Source organism: Rhinolophus hipposideros (assembly GCF_964194185.1).
Source record: "Rhinolophus hipposideros genome assembly, chromosome: 14".
NCBI lineage: Eukaryota > Metazoa > Chordata > Mammalia > Chiroptera > Rhinolophidae > Rhinolophus > Rhinolophus hipposideros.
This window is the reverse complement of record NC_138060.1, coordinates 18,460,429-18,481,402: the sequence shown is the minus strand read 5'-3', so window position 1 is coordinate 18,481,402 and position 20,974 is coordinate 18,460,429. Positions and strand designations below refer to the sequence as shown.

Here is a 20,974-nt window from a genome sequence, read left to right as displayed (position 1 = left end):
GTGATAATTAGTTGCCCCCTTTGGGGGGTGATTGGGGAGCTCCACGATGCCTCTGCTAGACTCATGATATCCCCCTGATGCCTTAGCTGCTTCCACAGAGCTCTACCAAGAGCCTCTTTGCATAGGGACTCGTTTACCCCCTTCTAAAATGAAGGGGGAAAATGTCTTCAATGGGCAGAATCACAAAATAAGAGTCCCAGGAGCTATGTAATTATCATGTCTCTTTCCCTTCTTACAACCGATGAAATCAGGGCCCCAAAGCCTCACAGATTTTGGTAGAGGACAGAAATGGGGACGAGAGGAGCAAATGTTCTGAGAGTACTGCCTCCGCATCCCAGAGTTGGCCTGAGGTCTATGGCATGAACTACTAGATGGGGAGAGAAAGCAGAAAAGTAAAGTGTGAAATACCCAAGACTCTCCACTTACTATCATCTCATCCAAACGCTTTGGGGGCTCCTGTATTGCGGGCATATCAGGTATCAGAACTGTTTCAGATTTTCGGCTGGTGGGAGGTTAATGTGTAAAGCAACGAACACCCCGTGTGAGAAAGTCGCCTGCAGACACTGCAAAAAAACGAGCCCAGGGTGTGCCTGTCGTGCCCTTGTTTGGGGCCCGGCCAAAACTATCTTTTCAAGTGTGTCCCTCCCAACAGGTGATAAAGAACTGATCCAGGAAGTCCTTTTTGATGCCGTGGTGAGCGCACCCATTGAAGCCTATTGGACCAGCCTTGCCCTCAACAAATCTGAGTAAGTGGTTGCACGTGTCCCCCTTTCATGGCCATTTCCCCACAAACAGTCCGAAATATGGTTATAGTTTAAAGAACTAAACTGTTTTAGGTGCCTGGTGTTAAAGTTCTTTAATTTTCTTCAAAGCTCCAAACCACAAGAGCTAGAGCAGATTAGCAGCTCGGGTTTGGATGGCAAGCTACTGGGTTTGACATATAATTTGTTTGCGTTTTAACATTACATGAAATTTGGTATGCTGAGGTAGGGTGACACTTCCGAGAGAGAGGGAGGCGGAAGGAGCATTTTGCTTCCTGCCCTGCCGTGGCTTCCACTACTTCACAGTCTGGAGGGAACTTGGGATGTGGGCCAGGTTAGGTTGTGAGGAGGATGGGGAAGTGAGTGCTCTGTTTCATTAGGGTGTCAGATATAACCCTGTGGCTTGATTTCTGAAGTAGAGGGTGTAGAGGGAGGGGAGTGGGCAAGGGTAGTTGTCAAAGACCGCGGCGAGACCTGCTTCAGCAGCTTATTAGTATTGTTTTATTATTATTAGATTAAAAATGAGAAGAAAAATGATTCCTGGTACCTTCACACCTTACATTATTCAGTTCTCTCTTTTTCTGTTTTTTATTAGTTTATTTCCTTCTTGTAACTTCCCTTCTGTATATTCTCTTCTATTTTATCTATTCTTCATTCTGTTCTCCTTTCCGTCCATTCATTCCGTCGTTAAATATTGATTGCATGTTTGTTATGTGCCAGGCACTGACTGGGCTCGGTGTTGGTGAAATGAAGGTAATTCAATTCAACATAATTCTAGCCATCATAGTATCTGTGGTATACAGTGTGCTATCTTATTCAGAATTGTGATAACTACTTTGAAGGAAAAGTAAAGACATAGACCTAGAGAGGAGATGGAAGACAGGGAAGGTTTTTCTGAGCAGGAACTGGCTTAAGGGTCGGGGAAGTTCCAGGGAAACGGAAGAGAAGGTGCAAAGGCCCTGAGTGCAGCAAGGATGTGACACATTTGAGGAATTTAGAGAAGGCCAACAGAGCTGAAATATAGAGGGTAGGGTATACGATATCCGGGAGATGAGGCTGTAGGGGGGTCAGGACAGGGGCAGGACCTTGGGAGTCAAGTGTAAGATTCTGGATTTTATCCTCAGAGCGTTGGAAAATCATTGAAGGATTTTTAAAAGGACATGATTGAAGTTGTATTTTGAAAGAAGCTCCTTTTACTGCTCTGGAGAATAGAATGTCATGGGGTAAAGGCTCCTACATGCATTCCCAGGACTGTGCCCCTTACAGAGGGCAGTGGCAGTGGGTACAGAGAGGAGATACACTTGTGGCACGCCTCAGAAGTAAGACCCCAGGACTGGATGACGGGTTTGCTGTGTGAGGCGAGGGCAGCTGACGTGTCAAGGATCAGTCTCTGGTTTAGGATATGAATAGCTGGGTAGATAGTGGTACCGTTTCCCAGGACAGGAGGCAATGAAAGAAGAGCAGGTTTGGGACCGGACATGGCCAAAGTTCTTTTCTAGACATGTTAAACTTAAAGTGACTATAAGTCTCCCAGGTGGAGATGTCAGGTAGGTAGTTTAATACATAAGCCTGAAGCGCCAAGGAGAGACTGCCATTCTCATTATACGTGGAGTGTGTTTGGGCGGCTTACGTACATGGATCTTATTCCCTGGGATGTTGGGAAAGAGTCAGAGCCTTTCCTGTGATTGCAATCTCTGGTGGATATGGAAATGTTTCTTTCAGGCTCCTACGGAACTCAAAATCCTGTACAAAGATTTCTGATTCACTCCTAACACATGCTATAGATTTCCAAAATGGTAGCTTGCTTTCTAGTCCACATCTGTAACTGATTGGGCAGCCTGGCTTTCCAATTTGGTGTAGGCCACAAGCAGAAACAAATGCATAGTGTTGGTTTTTATTCACCCCTTAAATACTTAACGGTAGTACTGACCACTTCGACTACCATCAAAGATCAAGTAACCAAATGATCTTACAATGCAGAAGCCATGGATAATGCTTCGCATCAAATTGCTACTAGGATCTGGGGCAATTCTGAACTCAAGAATCAGTATGCTCTTCCTACTTGTAGAATAAATTATGTATTTGTTGAGAAAAACCACTTCCCTTTTTTTAAAGAAGTAGGCATTGTGAATATCCTGAGCAACATGCTCAAACATACAAAATTTGCCTTGACAGTTGAAGAAAACATCTTTAGTGAATTTTGAAAAGACTTTTCTTTGCTCAGGCCCTTCTCAGGGTTCCTATGCATGGCATTCTGCAGGCCTGTTTGAAGAAGTTGTTTCTTTACTCATCTCTTTGGGGTTGGTGGTGGGGATAGGGCCTATGTTCTGACAGAAGTTATAAGTTAGTGCCCCCCAAATGGTGAAGAATTCAAGTCCTAGACATTTCCAGATTAGGAAATGGGGAATGGTGAAAGTGGCTCAGTTGCTTGTTTTCACGAATGCCAGATTCCACAAATGGTCTCAGGACCGAGTATATACTTTGTAGCATGAATGCAGAAAGCGAGGCTAGCTGTAAGGATTTTCTTCCTTTCCTTAAAGACATTCCCACTCTCTCTCTGAACTTGTACCCAGTAACTTGATATAAAGGTGTGCTTATTCAGCATAGAGGGTGCATTTTCTCATGGTGCTTTTGTTGTGGAGTTCCGAACTTTTCTTGCAAGAATTACGATAAAAACGTTTATAAGTGACAAGAGTTTGTATTCTGTGCTTGTGTGTGTGTGTGTATGTGTGTGTGTGTGTGTGTGTGTGTGTTTCTATCATTTCTTTTAAATTTTTAGGTTTCAAAACTGCTATTTTGTAAAACATTCCATGAGTCTTAAAATGCAGAAGCTATTACTTACTTCCTGTCTGGAAGAATCCCCCTGATGTCTGCTGCTCTGTTTCAGGAATTCTGACAAGGGTGTGGAAGTTGCCTTCCTTGGCACTCGTACCGGCCTCTCGAGAATCAACCTGTTTGTTGGGGCTGAGCAGCTCACCAACCAGTGAGTAGGACGGTTCACTGTGGGGCCCAGTGAGACCCTGAGAGGGGAGGTTCAAAGGAAAGCTTATTACATTTCTTGATTCCTTCCATCACTGGCAGAAACAAAATTCAGCGCCCGCCACCCCCCGCCAGGCCTGGTGACACTGTCCTCTCCGTTCTACCCCAGAGGCCGTAGTGTGTTGTTCACCTGCCCGTTGGCCCTTCCACAACCCTTTGTTCTTCAGGCTTGCTGCCTTCTGGCCACTGTCCCAGAGTCCCCTACCACCCTCTTGAGTGAGTCATTTCAGAACTCTGGAGATGGTGCGGCTGCTGGGGGAGCCGCCAGAGGGGTGACAGCACATCCCCCCACAAATGGCTTCAGGGAGTTCAGCTGTTCTGCAGCTCTGCTGAGGAATTCCTGCTTGTCCAAGAATCAGTGTTTCAAGTCTGTTGTTTATTTGTTTGTGTATGTTTTGATAAACCTCTGTGCCTCTTCACTGAGCCTGAGGGCCTGCAGAGCCCCACACCCAGGAATGGGCTGTCTGGTGTCATGTGGGTTTGACAATGCTTCTTTGTGCTTCCAGAGAGACCCAGAGGGACAGTGAGCACAGCTCAGTCACCAAGTCCAGTACCCAGATGCCCTTTAAAGCACTGTTCAGTCCCTGGGTTTGCAGAGAGCCACGGGGCCTAACTCTTTAAGTGGGTGTTTGTCCACAGCTGGTGTGAATCTGGGGCGTCTTTTCTGAGCCCATTAATAAGTTTTCTCAACTTTTTTTCTCTGAAGTAAGAGGCATTAGTATGCCAGGGACAAATGGAATCAGAGATTCAGAAAGCATGCATAGTGTATTGGAGGAGTTCAGAGGTTATCAGAGAGCCTCATGTACCTTGGCCTTTCGGGTACCTGGCGGTGAATAACCAAGCCACAGGACGGCTGCCACTTTCAGAGGGATGAACCCAGCAGGGGCCCTACCAGGAGATGCTCCTTGTCATCAGGCCCAGCTCAGCAGCGCTCTTGCCTCTGTTAGATGAGGCCCTGACACCATCATGTGATCTCGTAGAACCAAGTCTGGTATATGTCAGGTCAATCGAGTTTTAAATGTTTTGTGGACTTGCTTTAATTCCTACTCAAGGACTCTTCCTCAGCCTCTCACATTTGTCATTTGGGAAGTTGGCTATAGTTGCGACTTGATTTTTTTCAAGCCTTCTCTCACCCTTTGCCTTCGAACAGTTATTTTTCCCGAGGGCACATTTCCAGGAAGGAACAGCAATGTGAGGCACCCATTGCCTTCTCCCCGTAGGATGCGGAGAGGCAAAGAAGACAGAGACTCTCTCGTGCTCAAAGAGGAGGGCTGTTGTTTGTTTTGAGATGAAAACCAACAAACAAGAAAAACAATAACAACCACAAAACACGGCCCTTCGCTAGTCTGATATCTGTGTTATCGTGAGAGTTCAAAGATGGCAGGACCGCACTCAGGACTGCTGGGATGTGCAGCTGGCTTAGCTCGCTCATTGGATTCACTCTGTGCGTTTTAAAAATGATGATAATGATCCCCCTGCATTATTGTGAGAATCAGAACAATGATAAATACAACGCTGCTTTGGGAGCTAGAAATACCTACAACCGTGAGTTCTATTCTCTGTGATATTCCAGTGACGCAGACTGAGTACTCATTAGATATTTGGATGGATGAACTACTCCGTTGTCTTCAAGAAACATATGTCACTGATTCATATAGAAGCAACTTGGGTTCTGTGGTCTTATGGTCTTCAGGTCTTAGACCTCTACCCCCTCCAATGAAATGACATCCATTGAGACCCAACTACTTGGATATACTCTATTTAGCCATGGTTAGAAAGCATTTAGAATTTCTTTTCTTTTTTCTTTTTTCTTTTCTTTTCTTTTTCTTTTTTTTTTTTTTTTTTAAGAAGGCATACACGGAAGAGTCTGTGTATGAGTGTTGAGGGAGTACTGGGTAACACAAGATCCCCACCCCCCGCCCCTCCGGAACTAATGTGTACTATCATCAGCCTCCTGTACTGGGATTCCACCTCCTATCCCCACCACCTGCTGCTGGAGGTATTTCAATTGTAATTCGTGGCCTCTGTAACCTGTCATCATCCCCAGTATTAATATATCCCGAGCCTTCAGTGTGGCCTCTTGGATCACATGTCGTACAGACACGTTCAGTGATGTCGGCCTCTCCCTCTCCCCCACAGTCCTAAGTTGAAGGGGTGAGCACTTCACGGCTCCCATTTGAACCACAGAGAACAAAAGAAACTGCTGGCTTTTAAGATACCCATATGTTTGTTCAAGCCATTTTCAGTTTACATAACCCTTTACCTATGGTGCTATATAAATCTGATAGTATCCTGGTAAGTGTCATATTGTTATTATTCTCATTTTGTAGATGAACAAAAGGGGCTTAGAGACTCAGTAACTGACCCAAGTAACTCACCCAAGGTCATTCAGCTCTGCCTAAAACCTAGACCTGTCTTACACAACACCAGAACAGCCCCTAGTACACAAAAGAAGGATCTATTTTCCTAAAGAACATTTTCAGAGATTCTGTAGAATCAGGTCTCCTCTTCCTGGTTCCTTCTGAATCACTACTTGGTCATTGTCATGGACCCATTCGCATTCATACAGAGCTAGTAAAGATCATGAGCTGCGGGCTCCTGCTTCCTGCCCTGGGTACCAGCCGGGTCTGGTCCGAGGCAGCAGGCACTAGCCAGCCAGATGTGCAGTGTTCCAGAACTATTGCCTGCCATCCCAAAGCATGGATGTCTCCATCAGTCTAAGCCAGAACCACCTTCCACCTTCTAACCAAGCTATCATCCCACCTACGGTGACTGGAAAAGGGCCATCTAAAGCACCATTAACTGCTGCATGAGGTCACCTCCTCCATACGGTTATACACATCTTACCGCTGAACAGAAGTGCACTGGTGAACATGTCATGTCTGTGCCCGTGGCGGAGTGTGGGAGGCAGCAGTTCATTCCACCTACGTCTGGGCAACAGTCTCCGTCGTACACCTGTCCAAGTCAGGTTTCTGAAGAATCTCAGGCCTAAAGAAAACAATGAAAAAACTCACAGTTCAATATTAGTGCAACCTGATGATTTTAGGATGGGGATACGTTACTGCTGAATATAGCAGGGCCAAGGGGAGCTGGTCTATGCCGTCGATCCTGGAGCTCCGCACGTGCAGCATTCTGCGTGGCACAGGGATGTCTGCACCTCCTCAGTCTGGTCCGAGGCTCCCAAGTTGGTTTTCTGAGTGAGAGCAGAGTGCTTTTGCCAACTTAAAAACAAAATAAGATTTTAATTTCTGGAGTATTGTCCTGTTGGTGAGAGTCCGTAAACAAATGTAGGCAGGAAAGTCCGACCATTTTCAGTCTGCTATGTTCAGGTGTAGTAGCGCAAATTACCATAGGGATGTGAGCAAAGTAGAGCCCTTTACATAGGCTGGTGGCCATACTGAGGAGGGGTTCTGGAAGAATTGAGAAAGATTATTTAGAAAAGACATGGCCAATTGTGTTTAATACTTGAGGAGCTCTTATCTAGATATGAGGTTTGATTTATTCTGTGATCATTAAGCATACAGTGGGTGCCTCATGAATATTAGGCCCCGGGAATGTCAAGAAAAATAAGGCCTCTGCCCTTGGAGAGTACTTAGGACAGTCTAGGGCAAGTTACGGGAGGCAAATTTCCGTCCTGTCTGAGACTTTGAGGGTAACCTCTGACGGCATAGGCTTTTTCTCAAAGGAGTGAGCCCTGCATCTTTGGAAGCTATCAAGAGATCACTGGTTGACCATACCCTAAAACTACAGAATACTTTCCTGAACTGGGTGCCAAGTTCAAGTAGTTTCTAATAACCAACTAGTTGTAATTTGGCATATAAAAACAATATGGAATATCTGAGTATTTCTCACCATGAACCGACTCCATGCTGCAAACTGCTGGATTGAAAATGGTGCCATTTCTGGTTCAATTAGTGGCCTTTTACCTACATACACCTTGTCCCCTGACTGATCTCCCTTCCTGAAAGATCTCTGCAGACTGTGGGCTAACCAGATAGTCATTTCCAACCCTGAGTTATACCATATCAGCCAAGACAAAGCACTCAGATGCTGGACAGTAAACATGAGTCGGGAGAGAAGTCAGGCAGTTATTGGGGCTTCAGTACGTTTAAGGTTCTGTGGAAGGGTGCAAAAAGGCGAACAAAGCCTCCTTTCCTCAATGATCTTGGGAGGCTTGGGATGGAGGCATGACAATTGTGCCGATAAGGACAAAGAAAAGGAAGGCTGTGTGAGAGTGACCGAGGCTGTGGGGCCCCAGCATGGGGCAAGAACCTGCGTCTGTCTCTGCATGAATATGGTAGGTGGTATTTGAGGCACACCTTAAAATGAATGTGATTTTGACAGGAACAGATGCGGGGCACAATGCATGCAGCCTTCTGGATAGAGAGAAGCACTGTGGCAGCAGGCAGTGAGGCAGGGGGCCACGGGGGTTACCGAGGGAACCCAGAGCAGTCCTGTTGGGCTGGAGAGTAGAGAGAGGCGGAGAGAAGGGAGCCCACATCCCCACATGGCCCACTTTACCTCCTTTACACCTTTGCTAAGACTAAGATCTACATAAGTAGTTGATCTTTCCAAGGATATGTGTCCATGTGTGGATTTTAAGGCAAGGCAAAGTTTTCTGACTACGCTTTGGTCTTCTGATATGATTTCTGGAGGCTTTTTTTTTTCCTTCTTGCTCTAAAGGCCAACACTGTTTTTATCCAACAAAAGCAGTTGTGATGCACCTATGTCTGTCTTTTCCTTGCGGACTGGTGCCATGCTCTTATTCCTTTCCATTTCAAGGGACTTCCTGAGAGCTGGAGACAAGGAGAATATTTTTAACGCAGACCATTTCCCTCTCTGGTACCGAAGAGCTGCTGAGCAGATTCCAGGGAGCTTCGTCTACTCGATCCCCTTCAGCACAGGTGGGTGTCCCTGTGGGAGGCAGGGCTGTCTGTCTGGTCCTACTGGCCTGGGCATTGCGTGCAGAGTATGGGAGAGCTGCCCAGAAGTTGCGGAGAGTTACAGTCAGCCTCAGGAGCCAATACTGAATATCGGCCCAGTGCTGAACCAGTGACCTAGTCCATACGTGTAACAACCCCAAATAGAATGAAGATTTTGCTTTAACCAGATTGTGCAAAGAGCATTTCAGAGAGCAGGACTGTTAATTGTGTACCATGTGGAATTTGAATACAAACTTCTCAGATTTTTTTAAAAATGTTGTCATGGCCCTACTTAGAGAAAGTTCAGGCAGGCCTACATCCTATGGCAGAACCTGAAGCAAATCACATCACTTTGGAGTCCCCCAATTTCGCATCCAAACTGAACTGCTTTAAAAATCAACATGCAGGAGCAAGGACTAAGAATTTCTATAGCCTTGTGCTATCCTGATGGAAGGCTGCAGTACCCAATGGGGAGCACGTAGCCAATAGTTTTTCCAGTCCTAAGATTTTATGATATTATAAAAAACAAATAAGGTTGCCTCCCTCCAAAACAAAATAACTGCATACTGTTTTATTTCAATCAGTTTGAGAAGCACGTCAAACTAGAAATGCTTTTTAATTGTCCTTGGCTTTTTCTTGTCTCATGCACCCAGTATTATTGGGGTCCATTCTGTGTATGGCTCTGCACTGTGCACTGCAGACATTTCAGAAAGCAGTAAAACCTAATTCTGTAAATCTGGAATGTTCTGCACAGTTCAGTCTATACTTACGTTTTATATCAGAGCCTTTAGGATTAACCTCTTACAAGCATTCCCAAGTCAACCCGAGTGGAGGTTCCCTAGTGCTTGGTGTCAAAGCCCCTTCCCAGAGTCTTGGCACTTGCTTATGTCCGTGAATGAAAACACCTTCATAAAAAGTGCTTTCAAAATCTGCACAAGACATGTGGACCAGAGTTGTTTAATAATTAGTTGAATGGACGCATTAAGAAGAGGGCCCCTCATTAATGAAGGTATTCAAGAAAAGGCAAATGCTATTGTAGAAATTCTCTTGCTAGGTAGGATTTTTGACAAGATTATCAATTACGTTCCTTTTAGGACTGAGATTCTTGAGTCTGTGTTCCTTGAGCTGACAGGCTTATGCGTACCCGCACCCATGTGTGTGTGTTCTCAAACGTAAATTTCCAGGTGACCAGAAATCATTCTTTTTATTATGCTTATCACAGTTTATTGCTGAAAATATCAACTGGACTTTCTCATTCTGCTGCAAACTTATCAGTAATAATGTCTTCTTTTATCATGCAATCTCATGATGCTTTCTGTTTCATGGTTCTCTAAAGGAAAAAAAAAAATAGAACCTTTTTGTTATATCTGGATTGGAATCATTAAGTTATCCTTTTGTGACAGAGTGGCGTTTGCCCAAAACTGGACAGGGAGAAGGAGCTGTGGGAGATGCAAGCATCTCCCAAATGTGGGCTGTGTGTGTGTGTGTGTGTGTGTGTGTGTGTGTGTGTGTGTGATGGCTTTCACGTCCATTTGTTTTCTTATTCATGGTTTTTCCTACAAAGAATTATGTCTGGAAGAAACAAATTCTGATTAATTAAGGCTGTTGTCTAATTGGTTTTTGGCAAGTGGAGTGTTCATTGAACTTTCAGTGAAATCATACAATGAAAAGGAATTGACCTTTTTCATGGTAAAGTCATGGATGACATAATATCTTAAGAGATTTCTTGGCCCCTTTAGATTCAGGGAAAAATGTTAAAACTCACCAAGTACAAGTGTTGTGGTGGAGCGTTCTCATTTTTTTCTACTGTGTGTTGAGTACCTGTACATACTGGAAAACAAGCTGGTTTTCATTACTGTTTAGACTTGGGCCAGAAGGAAATTCTTAATTGGTTTGGTCATAAGTGTATTCAAATTCAGGTCTGCCTTCTCCCTGCTTCTCAATTCAATCGATTTCATTTAATTTACATTCATTGAACACCTTTTATAAGGTTAGGCACTGGGCTAACAATGATTAACTGTGGGCATTAGGAATTTGTGCTCAGCATCTTTTACTTCATGGGTATTGGAACCACTGTTAGTAATTGAAAATCTCTTAATATCAATGCCTTATTGTTACCACCTTAACAAGAGTTTGGAGTAAGGATTGCATTCCAGCTCTATTCCTGTTCAGAATGATTTTGCTAAGAAAAACTGGGCTGGGAATTAGAATTTCATAAGTCAGTAAAGTTTGAACCAACAAATCAGAGCTGAGGTTCTCAACTCGTAAAATAATTTCAAAACTTTTTTCTCATGTAGCTCTCCATAGCTATATTTAGAAAGGCAATATAAATATGATTACTGACACAAGTAAACACTGCAATTAGTAACCACAAATTAGAAAAAAATGTGGTCCCGCCATGGTGGTCAATAATTTTGATGAGAACAGGCTGGACGTTCCCCAGTGTAGGTGGTCATAACTTGGTTCATTGCTTCCTTCACCTGGGTAGCGGACTGGCTACCCAGCACCTGTGGCCTAACAGAGTAGGCCAACTCTGGGTTCTGGGAAGTGAGCCCCAGTCCCATCTGCAGAATTGGTTACTGAGCCAATATGACTACTCTCTGAACATGTGTACTGTAACTATCTCCATTTTTCGTTTTTCTTCTTACAGGAACAGTCAACAAAAGCAATGTGGTGACAGCGAGTACTTCCATCCAGCTCCTGGATGAACGGAAATCTCCCGTGGTGGCAGGTAAACAATGGATTTTAATCGATGAATATAAAATAAGCATGGCATCCACTTATCTGGCCAGTCAACTACTTCTGTATACCGGAAAGTTGGTTTTGGAAGGAAAAAACAATTTAATTACTCCCTCCTCAACTTGGTGTCATCTCCTCCAATCCCAGGTTCTGACAGCTGGTTGTATTTGATATGAAAACATAAATTTTTCCCAGGACTTTTGTTCTTCAACTCTGAGCCAGGAAGAAATTGTTGGTGTGTGCAGAAGAGTATTTCTCGACAGTAGGTAGCATGCTCATTTAAAGTAAGCACGGCCTCCCATTTCCACATCATTAGGATAACAGTGGGTCTACAAGGAAATTGTGGGTTTGTTTTAGGCAAGCTCAAGCTGTAATGTGCCCTTCTCCAGAGAGCCTGAGATTTTCATCACCCTAATCCCCTTGAGGAATTAGAGTTAAATGTATCTGCAGGTGCCGGTTTGGGACACGGAGAAAGCCAAACCATTTTACTATTGAGAGTCTTGAATTGTCAAAGAAACCTTGTTTTTGGCTTTTCCCATATCTCTCAGTCTCAGGAGTGTCAGTCTGTCTGTGGCTGGCTGGGCGCTTTCATTGGTGGTATTTGGCCTAAGGGCTGGAAACTGCCGCAGGCTCTCTTTGGAGGATATCTGCTGAGAAAAAATGGGGCCTGAAAGAATATCTGGCACATCATCTATTTCTGATAAATAATTGTTGAATCCACTGGTTGATGGATGGGGGAGACCTTCCAAGCACCATCCTGATATTGGCTAGATTTACCAAAGGGGTCATTTGGTTTTGGAGCAGCCTCCCTCAAGAAGTTTTCCTGGAGGGTGACTTTGACCATCAACTTCTGTGTCTTCTCAAATGTTTGTGGGAAGGAACACAAACAGGGCAGACATGTTTGAAGTGGTTGTTGTTTGGCTAGGAAACACTGGGTTCTCTTCTCCACCTTATTTCCGACTTAGCCTATGCCTCATAATTGTATTAGCAGGGTTTGAAAGATTTGGGGACAGTGCCCTGGTTATTTCTGGGCTACTGGGTATGGCAAAGAAGACAGTCTTATGTATCTGACCTGTAGCTCAGCTTGAACTAAGCAGACCTGTAACTAATCAGCTCCGAGAGAAGGATTCTGAGGATTCATGGCTGTTGTCTTTAAATTTTGTCACTCAGTGTCTCATGTTCCTTGAGGAAAGTAGGAGACAGGATCATTATTTAACTCAGGAAGATTTATTTGTGCTTAAAAGAGGTCAGATGTGGTTACCTCCAGGCTGAACCAGCCAGCTCGTTCTGGAGGCATGTTATCTCTCTGGAGCTGGTACCACATGCAGCAGCTGCCAAAGACGTGATCGGACGAAGCTGTCTGTCTGTTTGAAATTTCTTTTTAAAATCTTTTCCTTGGGTTTCTCATTCAGTCATCACAAAGTATGCTCTGTGCTGACCCTAAGATGACAGTGGCCATCCAAGCCACGCTGTCCAAGTTTTACGGACTATGCTCAAATATTTCCAGATGCCTCGGATTTAATAAATGTCTTTGGGACTGAGTATGGGTGAAACGTGGGCTCAGCCTGGGCACTGCGTATCCAGTCTGGAGAAGAATGGGAATTTTCCAAATGGTTTGTTGATCTACTATGGCGTTTCACCATTACCCAGAGACCACAGGCAGGTTTGGCCCACCTTGAGTTGGTGGAAGACACATGCTGTTGTTTACTGCTCCTTAGTATATGTCAACTGGTCCCCATGTTCAGAAGGCAATGACAGAGCATGATAAAGACGTAAGGTTATCTGAGGAGTTGTATTTAGTTCTTACCTTGTAACACTGGTGATTATTAGCCTTTCTTGTCATAATGTGTTCGGTAGATGTAAGATCAAATAGATTTGCTCAGTTTGATCTCGAAGGCTGCCATGCATGCAGCACCACGAAGGGAATGACCTCAGAAGGACCCTTCTGTCTCTGAAAGCTGAGCAACCGCTTCACTACTTCCCCCAGATTTCACTGACTCTGTATGAGTGCGTTCCATAACTTTCTTCTGTGTATTTTCCTCAAATTAAGTAGACATTGTTTACCATTCTAACATTTTTTTAAAAGGCCATTTTAATTGGGGAAGAAGCCTTGTTTTGGCAGGTGAAGATGGAATATGTGAGCAGGCATGTCCCCCACCAGTGTGTCTTCCACCGCAGATGGGATACAGCCAACTGGCAGTCATTTGGAGTTTCAATGAAATCCTTGTGTTAAATTGAAATTTATATGAAAGGAAAGGTGTACAACTTTGCAAATAATTATCAAGGACTACTTTGAAAGGCCCACACTGCTCCCAGACCTGATCTGGTATTCTCATGTTCATTGGCGACGTGTCTGTTTGGAGTAGAAAGAGTTTCTTGTTTTGTTTTGTTTTGTTTTTATTATTAGTATTATTCTCTACTTTCTTTTTTCTTGCTTTCTTTTTTAAACAAAAACATTTAGATACCATCTGTCAATGCCATCTTTGAAGAAAGGGCAGTCAAACTGGGCAAGATTCCATTTATGTGTCAGCCTCGGTGCATAAATGGGCCCCATCCATCTTCTTGGCCTATGACTTTGCTTACAGCCCTTCTCTTGAGGAACCTGCCAACTCTCCAGCTGCCACTCGTGGGCTGAATTTTCTTAATTGCTTTCCCACTGCAAAGAAAGAAGTGGTAGGACTTTCTCTTTGACCTACCGTCTCTCCAGAGCCCTGGAATCTTCTGTGTGTGTCAGGCCCCTTATCCATTTTTCTGTTGTTATTAGAAATGCAAACCTTGGACGGTAAAGTCCACATAGATTTGTTACTGACTCTATAACTTGTTAAATGTGTGGTCTTGGGTCTCTGAAGGTCGATCTAAAATAAGATTGGGATCATTCTCTCTTTCACCTTATTCTTGGTTGACTCTGGGATAACATGAGAAAACAAACAAGAAAATACCTGAATATGAAGAAGTATAAAAAAGCTAGGATTTGCAATAACCCATTTCTATTCATTCACTCATTTATTCAATAAATATTTCCTCACCTCTTGCTTTGACCAGGCACTCTAGATATAAATGAATCATAACCAGGCCCTATAATTGCCCCTGAGACTGCAAATAGCAGTTACTTTGAAAGCCACGTCTACACAGGGCAAGTGAATTAAAAAGAGGTCCTAGAGGTCAAAGACTTTGTCCTTTTCATCTTCTGTCCCTCACAGCACAACCCTGAGGAGTGCCTGAAGCGTGGTGGATCGGTCCTCTAAGAATTCTGTAAATTGAATTGAACTTGTAGAAACCTGTTTCGTCCTTAATTATTACTGACTTGTGTTCCATAAATTGTCTAAATAATGGCATTAATTCTCCACTTTCCTCTCGATGGGGAGACAAGGCCCTAGGGACCAGTAGTCATAGGCATTGCTTCCACCACGCCCCAATGGAAATGACCTAGAGAAGAAAAGCAATGTACAGGGGGAGGAAGGGAGCCAAGTTCGAGGGCGAAACTCTGCAGGGGACTCCTGTCCTCGTTGGAGTGTTTGCCTGACCTCCCTGTTCTCCTTTTAGACTTGTTCCTCTGAAAAATAGAAAATACCTCACCTCAATTTTTATAAGGAAGTCCAGATTTCTAGAATTTTAAAATAATAGATGATAAATTCTGAATTATTTTATTTACTTAAAAATGTACATTTTAACATTTCAGAATCTAAAATCAATCCTTACAATGTTCCATTTTGATTTCTTAAATAAATATTAAACATTTCCAAGGTAAGGACTGTCCCAGTTATCCGTCTATTCCCAGTGCCAAGTACAAGCGCTGCCATGTGATAAGTTTGTCAAAAGTATTGACTGAATAAATGACTCAAGGAATATGGGATTCTTTTTCACCTGCTATATGTGGGTACTTCAGCTTACAAAATTTACTGTCCAGACCATGGGAACACAGTACTTGACTAAAACACTGAGAAAGGCACTCAGCAGATAAAACTCCACTCCACACCATAGTAATATGATACAGAACAATATGGATATTTTAAGGAATACAAAACTGTTTAGTGTCCCATCCTTGTGACAACTGTGTTGGCCCAGTAGTTATCTCTGCATCAGCAGATGTCTTTTCTGAGGTCTAAGCATAAAACGTCATGCTTAGAATAGCTAATTTGATCAGCAACAGAAAGATACCGATTATAGACATGAGGCATTCGTTCTTTTGTTTAAATTTCTATTTTTTTCAATTAGAGTTGACATTCAATATTATATTAGTTTCAGGTGTACAGCATAGTGGTTAGACATTTATGTAACTTATGAAGTGATTCCCTGGTAAGTCTAGTGCCTATCTAGTACCCATATTATTGACTATATTCCCTACGCTGTACTTTACATCCCTGCAAGTATTTTGCAGCTGCCAATTTGTACTTCTTAATCTCTTCACCTTTTTCATCCATCCCTTCAACCCTCCTCCCACCTGGCAACCATCAGTTTGTCCTCTGTATCTATGAGTTTGTTGCTGTTTTGTTTGCGTATTTTGTTTTTTAAATTCTACTTATAACTAAAATCACACAGTATTTGTCTTTCTCTGTCTGATGTATTTCACTTTGCATAATACCCTCTGGGTCCATCCTTGTTGTCACAAATGGTAAGATTTCATTCTTGTTTATGAATGAATAATAGTCCATTGCATATACGTACCACCTCTTCTTTATCCAAGTGTCTATCGATGGGCCCTTAAGTTGCTTCCATATCTTGGCTGGTGTAAATAATGCTACAATGAACATAGGGATGCATATATCTTTTCTAATTAGTGTGTAGGATTTCTTCAGAAAAATATCCAGAAGTGGGGTTGCAGGGTCATAGGCTAGTTCCATTTTTTTTTTTTTTTTTGAGAAAACTCCATTCAGTTTTCCACAGTGGATGTACCAGTTTGTAATCCCACCAACAGTGTACAAGGTTCCCTTTTCTCCACATCCTTGCCAACACTTGTTGTTTGTTGATTTTTTAATGAAAGCCATTTGATCAGGTGTGAGGTGATATCTCCTGATGGTTTTAATTTGCATTTCTCTGATGATTAGTGACATTGAACATCATTTTATATGTCTGTTGGCCATCTGTATGTCCTCTTTGGAGAAATGTCTGTTCAGGCCCTCTGCTCATTTTTTAATTATACTGTTTGTCTTTTGGTGTTGAGTTGTATGAGTTCCGTATGAGTTTTGGATATTAACCCCTTATCAGATATGTCATTGGTGAATATCTTCTCCAATTCAGTAAGTTATCTTTTTGGTTTTTTGATGGTTTCCTTTGCTGTGCAAAAACTTTTTAGTTTGATGTTGTCCCATTTGTTTATTTTTTCTTTTGTTTCTCTTGCCCAAGGAGACATATCCATAAAAAATATTATTAAGAGCAATGTCAGAGAGTTTATTGCCTATGTTTTCTTCTAGGAGTTTTATGGTTTGGGGTCTTACATTTAAGTTTTTAATCCATTTTGAGTTAATTCTTGTATATGTTATAAGAAAGTGGTCTAGTTTCATTTTTTGGCATGTATCTGTCCAGTTTTCCCAATGTCATTTTTTGAAGAGACATTCTTTACCCCATTGTATGTTCTTTGTCGTAGATTAATTGACCATACAGATGTGGGTTTATTTCTGATCTCTCTATTCTGTTCCATTGGTCTATGTGTCCGTTAGGCATCAGTTTCTTACAGAAACTTTTTTTAAACAGAGTCATTGAGGTCTGATTTACATACCAAAAATTCACCTATTTTAAGTACAAAATTCAATTATTTTTAGTAAATTTGGGGGCGGGGGTGCTCTAATCTGCCGGTCAGTTCCTTTGCAAGGAATACAGACCACAATATTCATTTCTTTGAATGAATTTTTAAAATGTGGGTTATGTAGTCTCACTTGCATAATTCAAGGCAGTGTGATGAAGAGAAAGGTTTGATGATAGGACAAAAGGTTTCATTTTAACCAGCTAACTAGGAAAGAGATTGATTAACATCGTTGACCATTAGTTATTGTCAGCTATGTGCTATTTAAACTGAGAGTACTATTTAACATGGACCCTTTATTAGAATTGGATGAATATCATTGGTAAAATGGCATGGGCAAACATTCAGTTTGACACCATTCCTTTGGTGGCATTTCACACATTTGGTATACAGGAGTTAACTAGTATGTCAGGGTTTCTGTATCCAGTCTGCATGAATAAACATCCAGTTTGTTAGCTCTGAGTAAAGGAAGTGTTTTTTTCTTGGAAGAAATTAACACATATTGATTAAACCAGTAGTTCCCAACCAAGGTCAATTTTGCCACCCAAAAAGCATTTGACAACATCTAGAAACTTTTTTGATTGTCACAACTAGTTAGGAAAGATGCTACTGGCATTTAGTGGGTAGACGTTAGGAATGCTGCCAAACATTCTGCAAGGCACAAACAGCTCTCACAACAACAAAGAATTATCTCGTCCAAAATGTCAGTAGGGGCCAGATTGAGAAATTCTGGGTTAAACTGACAGGCAAACCCAGCTCTTGGCTCTGTCAAATTCAGTGTTTTCCCTTATAGGCTCATATACAGACAGATCTTGTTTCATTTCTTCTTTTTTAAATAAAATCATTCAGTAAACATATATCTAGCACCTGCTGTATACCTAGTGCTGGAGATAGTGCTGTGAACACGTGCCCCAGTGGCATTGTAGAATGGGGAGGAATTATTTGTTATTCAATGAGAGGGCACTATTGGTATCCTACACCCAGAAGCTGGGGTGACAGCTGCCCCATGAAGAATCATTCCATCCAAATGCTTCCATGCGCCCTGAGAACACAGCGAAACCAAGTTGCTGCCAAAGGAGAACATCCATTTGTGTGGGAGATAAAAGACAACAGACAAATATGGCATGAGTGAAGGAAGGGAGAGAAGCGGGAATTTGCAGTAGTGGTAAATGCTCTGTAGAAAACACATCAGGATAAAGAGATGAAGTGTGGCTGGCAGTGTAAAGGCAGGGATGCCTGCCCATGTTCATACATACGTGTATATGGGTGTGTGGTGGGGGCAGTGCCTCTCCAGATTGGGGGGTGCAGGGCCTTAGGGAAGGCCTCCCTGAGGAGGTGACATGAGCAGAGTCCTGAATGAGGAGAGGCAGCCATTATGGAAAGACCGGTGGGAAGAGCATTCCAGGCAAAGAGAATGGACTTCTCCAAGAATCTTGAACGAGACCCCTCATACATGTTGTGGCCATGTTCCAGGTGGGTACTCTGAGAATGAATGAGTCTCTCAGGGTTCGGGTGTATTTAGATGATCTAAAAGCAGGTGGCCACATGACCCATTACTCTGGGGGAGGAGGAGAACCCAAGGCAAACCTTTGCTCAAAATGTCCCCTGAGTGTGCGTTGGTGGCATAGTGGTGAGCATAGCTACCTTCCAAAATGTCCCCTAAGGTGGGGCTTTTTTTTTTTTATACCAAGTTTCATATTTTATATATTTCTTCACATATTTATTTATTTAAATATTAAAGGCGTTTACAACAGAACAGAGAATTACAAACATAGGAAAATGCAGCATATCCATAACTTTAAAATTATGTAACATTATTTTGCTCTAAAAGTACTCATGCTTTATATCCTCTGCAATATGTCTCATTAGCGGCTTTTCATGTGTTTGGCGTTTGTTTCTGTAATCTGACAAATGGGTGCAATGCAGGAGCTAAAGGAGAGCTAAGCCAGTAGGACTGACAACAATACACTTTATAGAAGTGGATTAGTGAGCAGCTACTGATCACACTATAATTTAAGTCTGCAACAGAATTGGAGTTAGAGTTTGCCATGTAGAACAGCTGTTCTGCATACCACAATAGCCAGTGACAAGGTCATGGTGAAGATTACCGCTCTAGGAATAAAAATAGCCTAGAATTTTGAGAAACTGGATCCTCTGTGCTAACTCTCCAGGACACTCACTTCCAAGAGTCACTGTCCTTTTATAAACCTTAGTCAAAAGCCCCAACACGTCCCCCAACCCAAAAATCAGCAGCCGAATTTTAGGGTAACAGGTCCTCGTACCTGGCTTGCATTTTCTGTATCAGCAATTTAAGGCCCCTGTTTTTGAAGATCATGGTGAGATTTGAACTTTAAAGCTTATGTGAACCATGCATTTAGGAATGAGCACAGAGCCATTCTCTGCTCCTGCTCTGAACCAGAGTTTTCATGTTTATAAAATGAGGTTGATTAGTTGGATTTCTAACAGCCTAGCTTTTAAGAGATGGATATTTGTTTCATTGTTAATCGATAATATAATATTTATTACACTCAGATTGTCTGGCTTTAGGGTGCCCCTTTGGTTCCTGTAAGAGAAATAAATTAATGTGCAAGGTATTATCAAACAATATGGTGAATGTTTAAATTAAAAACAAATATTACAGTAAAAGACACATTGCCATTAATCCCCTCAAAATACTGCCCCTTGCATCAAACACACTTATCCCCTCATCCTTCTTGCCACTTTCTGAAGCAGTTCTGGAAGTCCTCTTTTGTGAGTGTCTTTAGTTGCACTGTCGTGGCTGCCTCGATGTCCTGAATCCTTTTGACTTTGTGAAAGAGCCAGAAGTCGCACGGTGCCAGTTCCGGTGAATAAGGTGGGTGAGGACACACCGTAATGTTTTGATTTGACAGAAATTGCCATATGCCAGAAATGATGTGTGACACGGAGCATTGTCATGATGGAGGATGATTTACGACACGTATTAAAACACACTTTCTCTCAACTCACACCTGACTGACTGCACTGAACAAGTTGAAACTAGTCACACACTTACTAAGGTCCGACACACTGTTTCCCATATTGAAGGATCCCTGTCTTTCTGTTGGATGGCACTCGGCAGCAGCATTCACCATATTTTGTGATCACAAAAGAAAGGCTCCATGTCATACACCGTTTTTGATATGGCAATTTCTGTCAAATAAAAACATTACGGTGTGTCCTCATCCATCTTACTCACTGGATCTGGCACCATATGACTTCTGACTCTTCCCCAGAGTCAAAATGACCATGAAAGGTAAAGGTTTTGAATCGATTCAAGACATGGAGGGGCAACCATGACAGTGCAACTAAAGACACTCATGAAAGAGGACTTCCAGAACTGTTTCAGAAAGTGGCAAAAACGATGGGATAAATGTGTTTGAAGTGAGGGGGAGTATTAAGGAGGATTAATGGCAATGTGTCTTTTACTGCAATAATTTTTATTTTATTTAAACATTCACCATATTTTTATCACAATTCATATAATATACAATGTTGTTATATATATAAAGTACTAGGTAAATGCTTATAGCTGAGTGCTCAGTAATGATTAGCTGCTGAATTATTATTGGTGTGGTTGTATTGTTAAGAATGACTGTTCCATCCACCACCACTCACTAGCCCACACTTATTGCCATGTGCTGCTCTCTGTGACAACTTGCATAGGAAATGTCGTTATAATATCTTGGCATGTTTCGTAGTAAAACTTTGAAACTCACACTTTTATGTACCTATGCCTTAAAACAGAGGTTGAC

General features: G+C 42.4%; 1 protein-coding gene across 2 annotated transcripts in view; it reads left to right on the top strand.

Moving 5' to 3' along the window:
- The window catches only part of CACNA2D3 (calcium voltage-gated channel auxiliary subunit alpha2delta 3), an 853,665-nt gene that overhangs the window by 686,152 nt on the left and 146,539 nt on the right, over positions 1–20,974 (top strand). For both annotated transcript variants that reach the window (XM_081073057.1, XM_081073056.1), the window contains 4 exons: positions 653–746; positions 3,649–3,744; positions 8,583–8,704; positions 11,373–11,453. In XM_081073057.1, the coding sequence (XP_080929183.1) occupies positions 653–746; positions 3,649–3,744; positions 8,583–8,704; positions 11,373–11,453 (393 nt within the window). The remainder of the gene's footprint in view (positions 1–652; positions 747–3,648; positions 3,745–8,582; positions 8,705–11,372; positions 11,454–20,974) is intronic.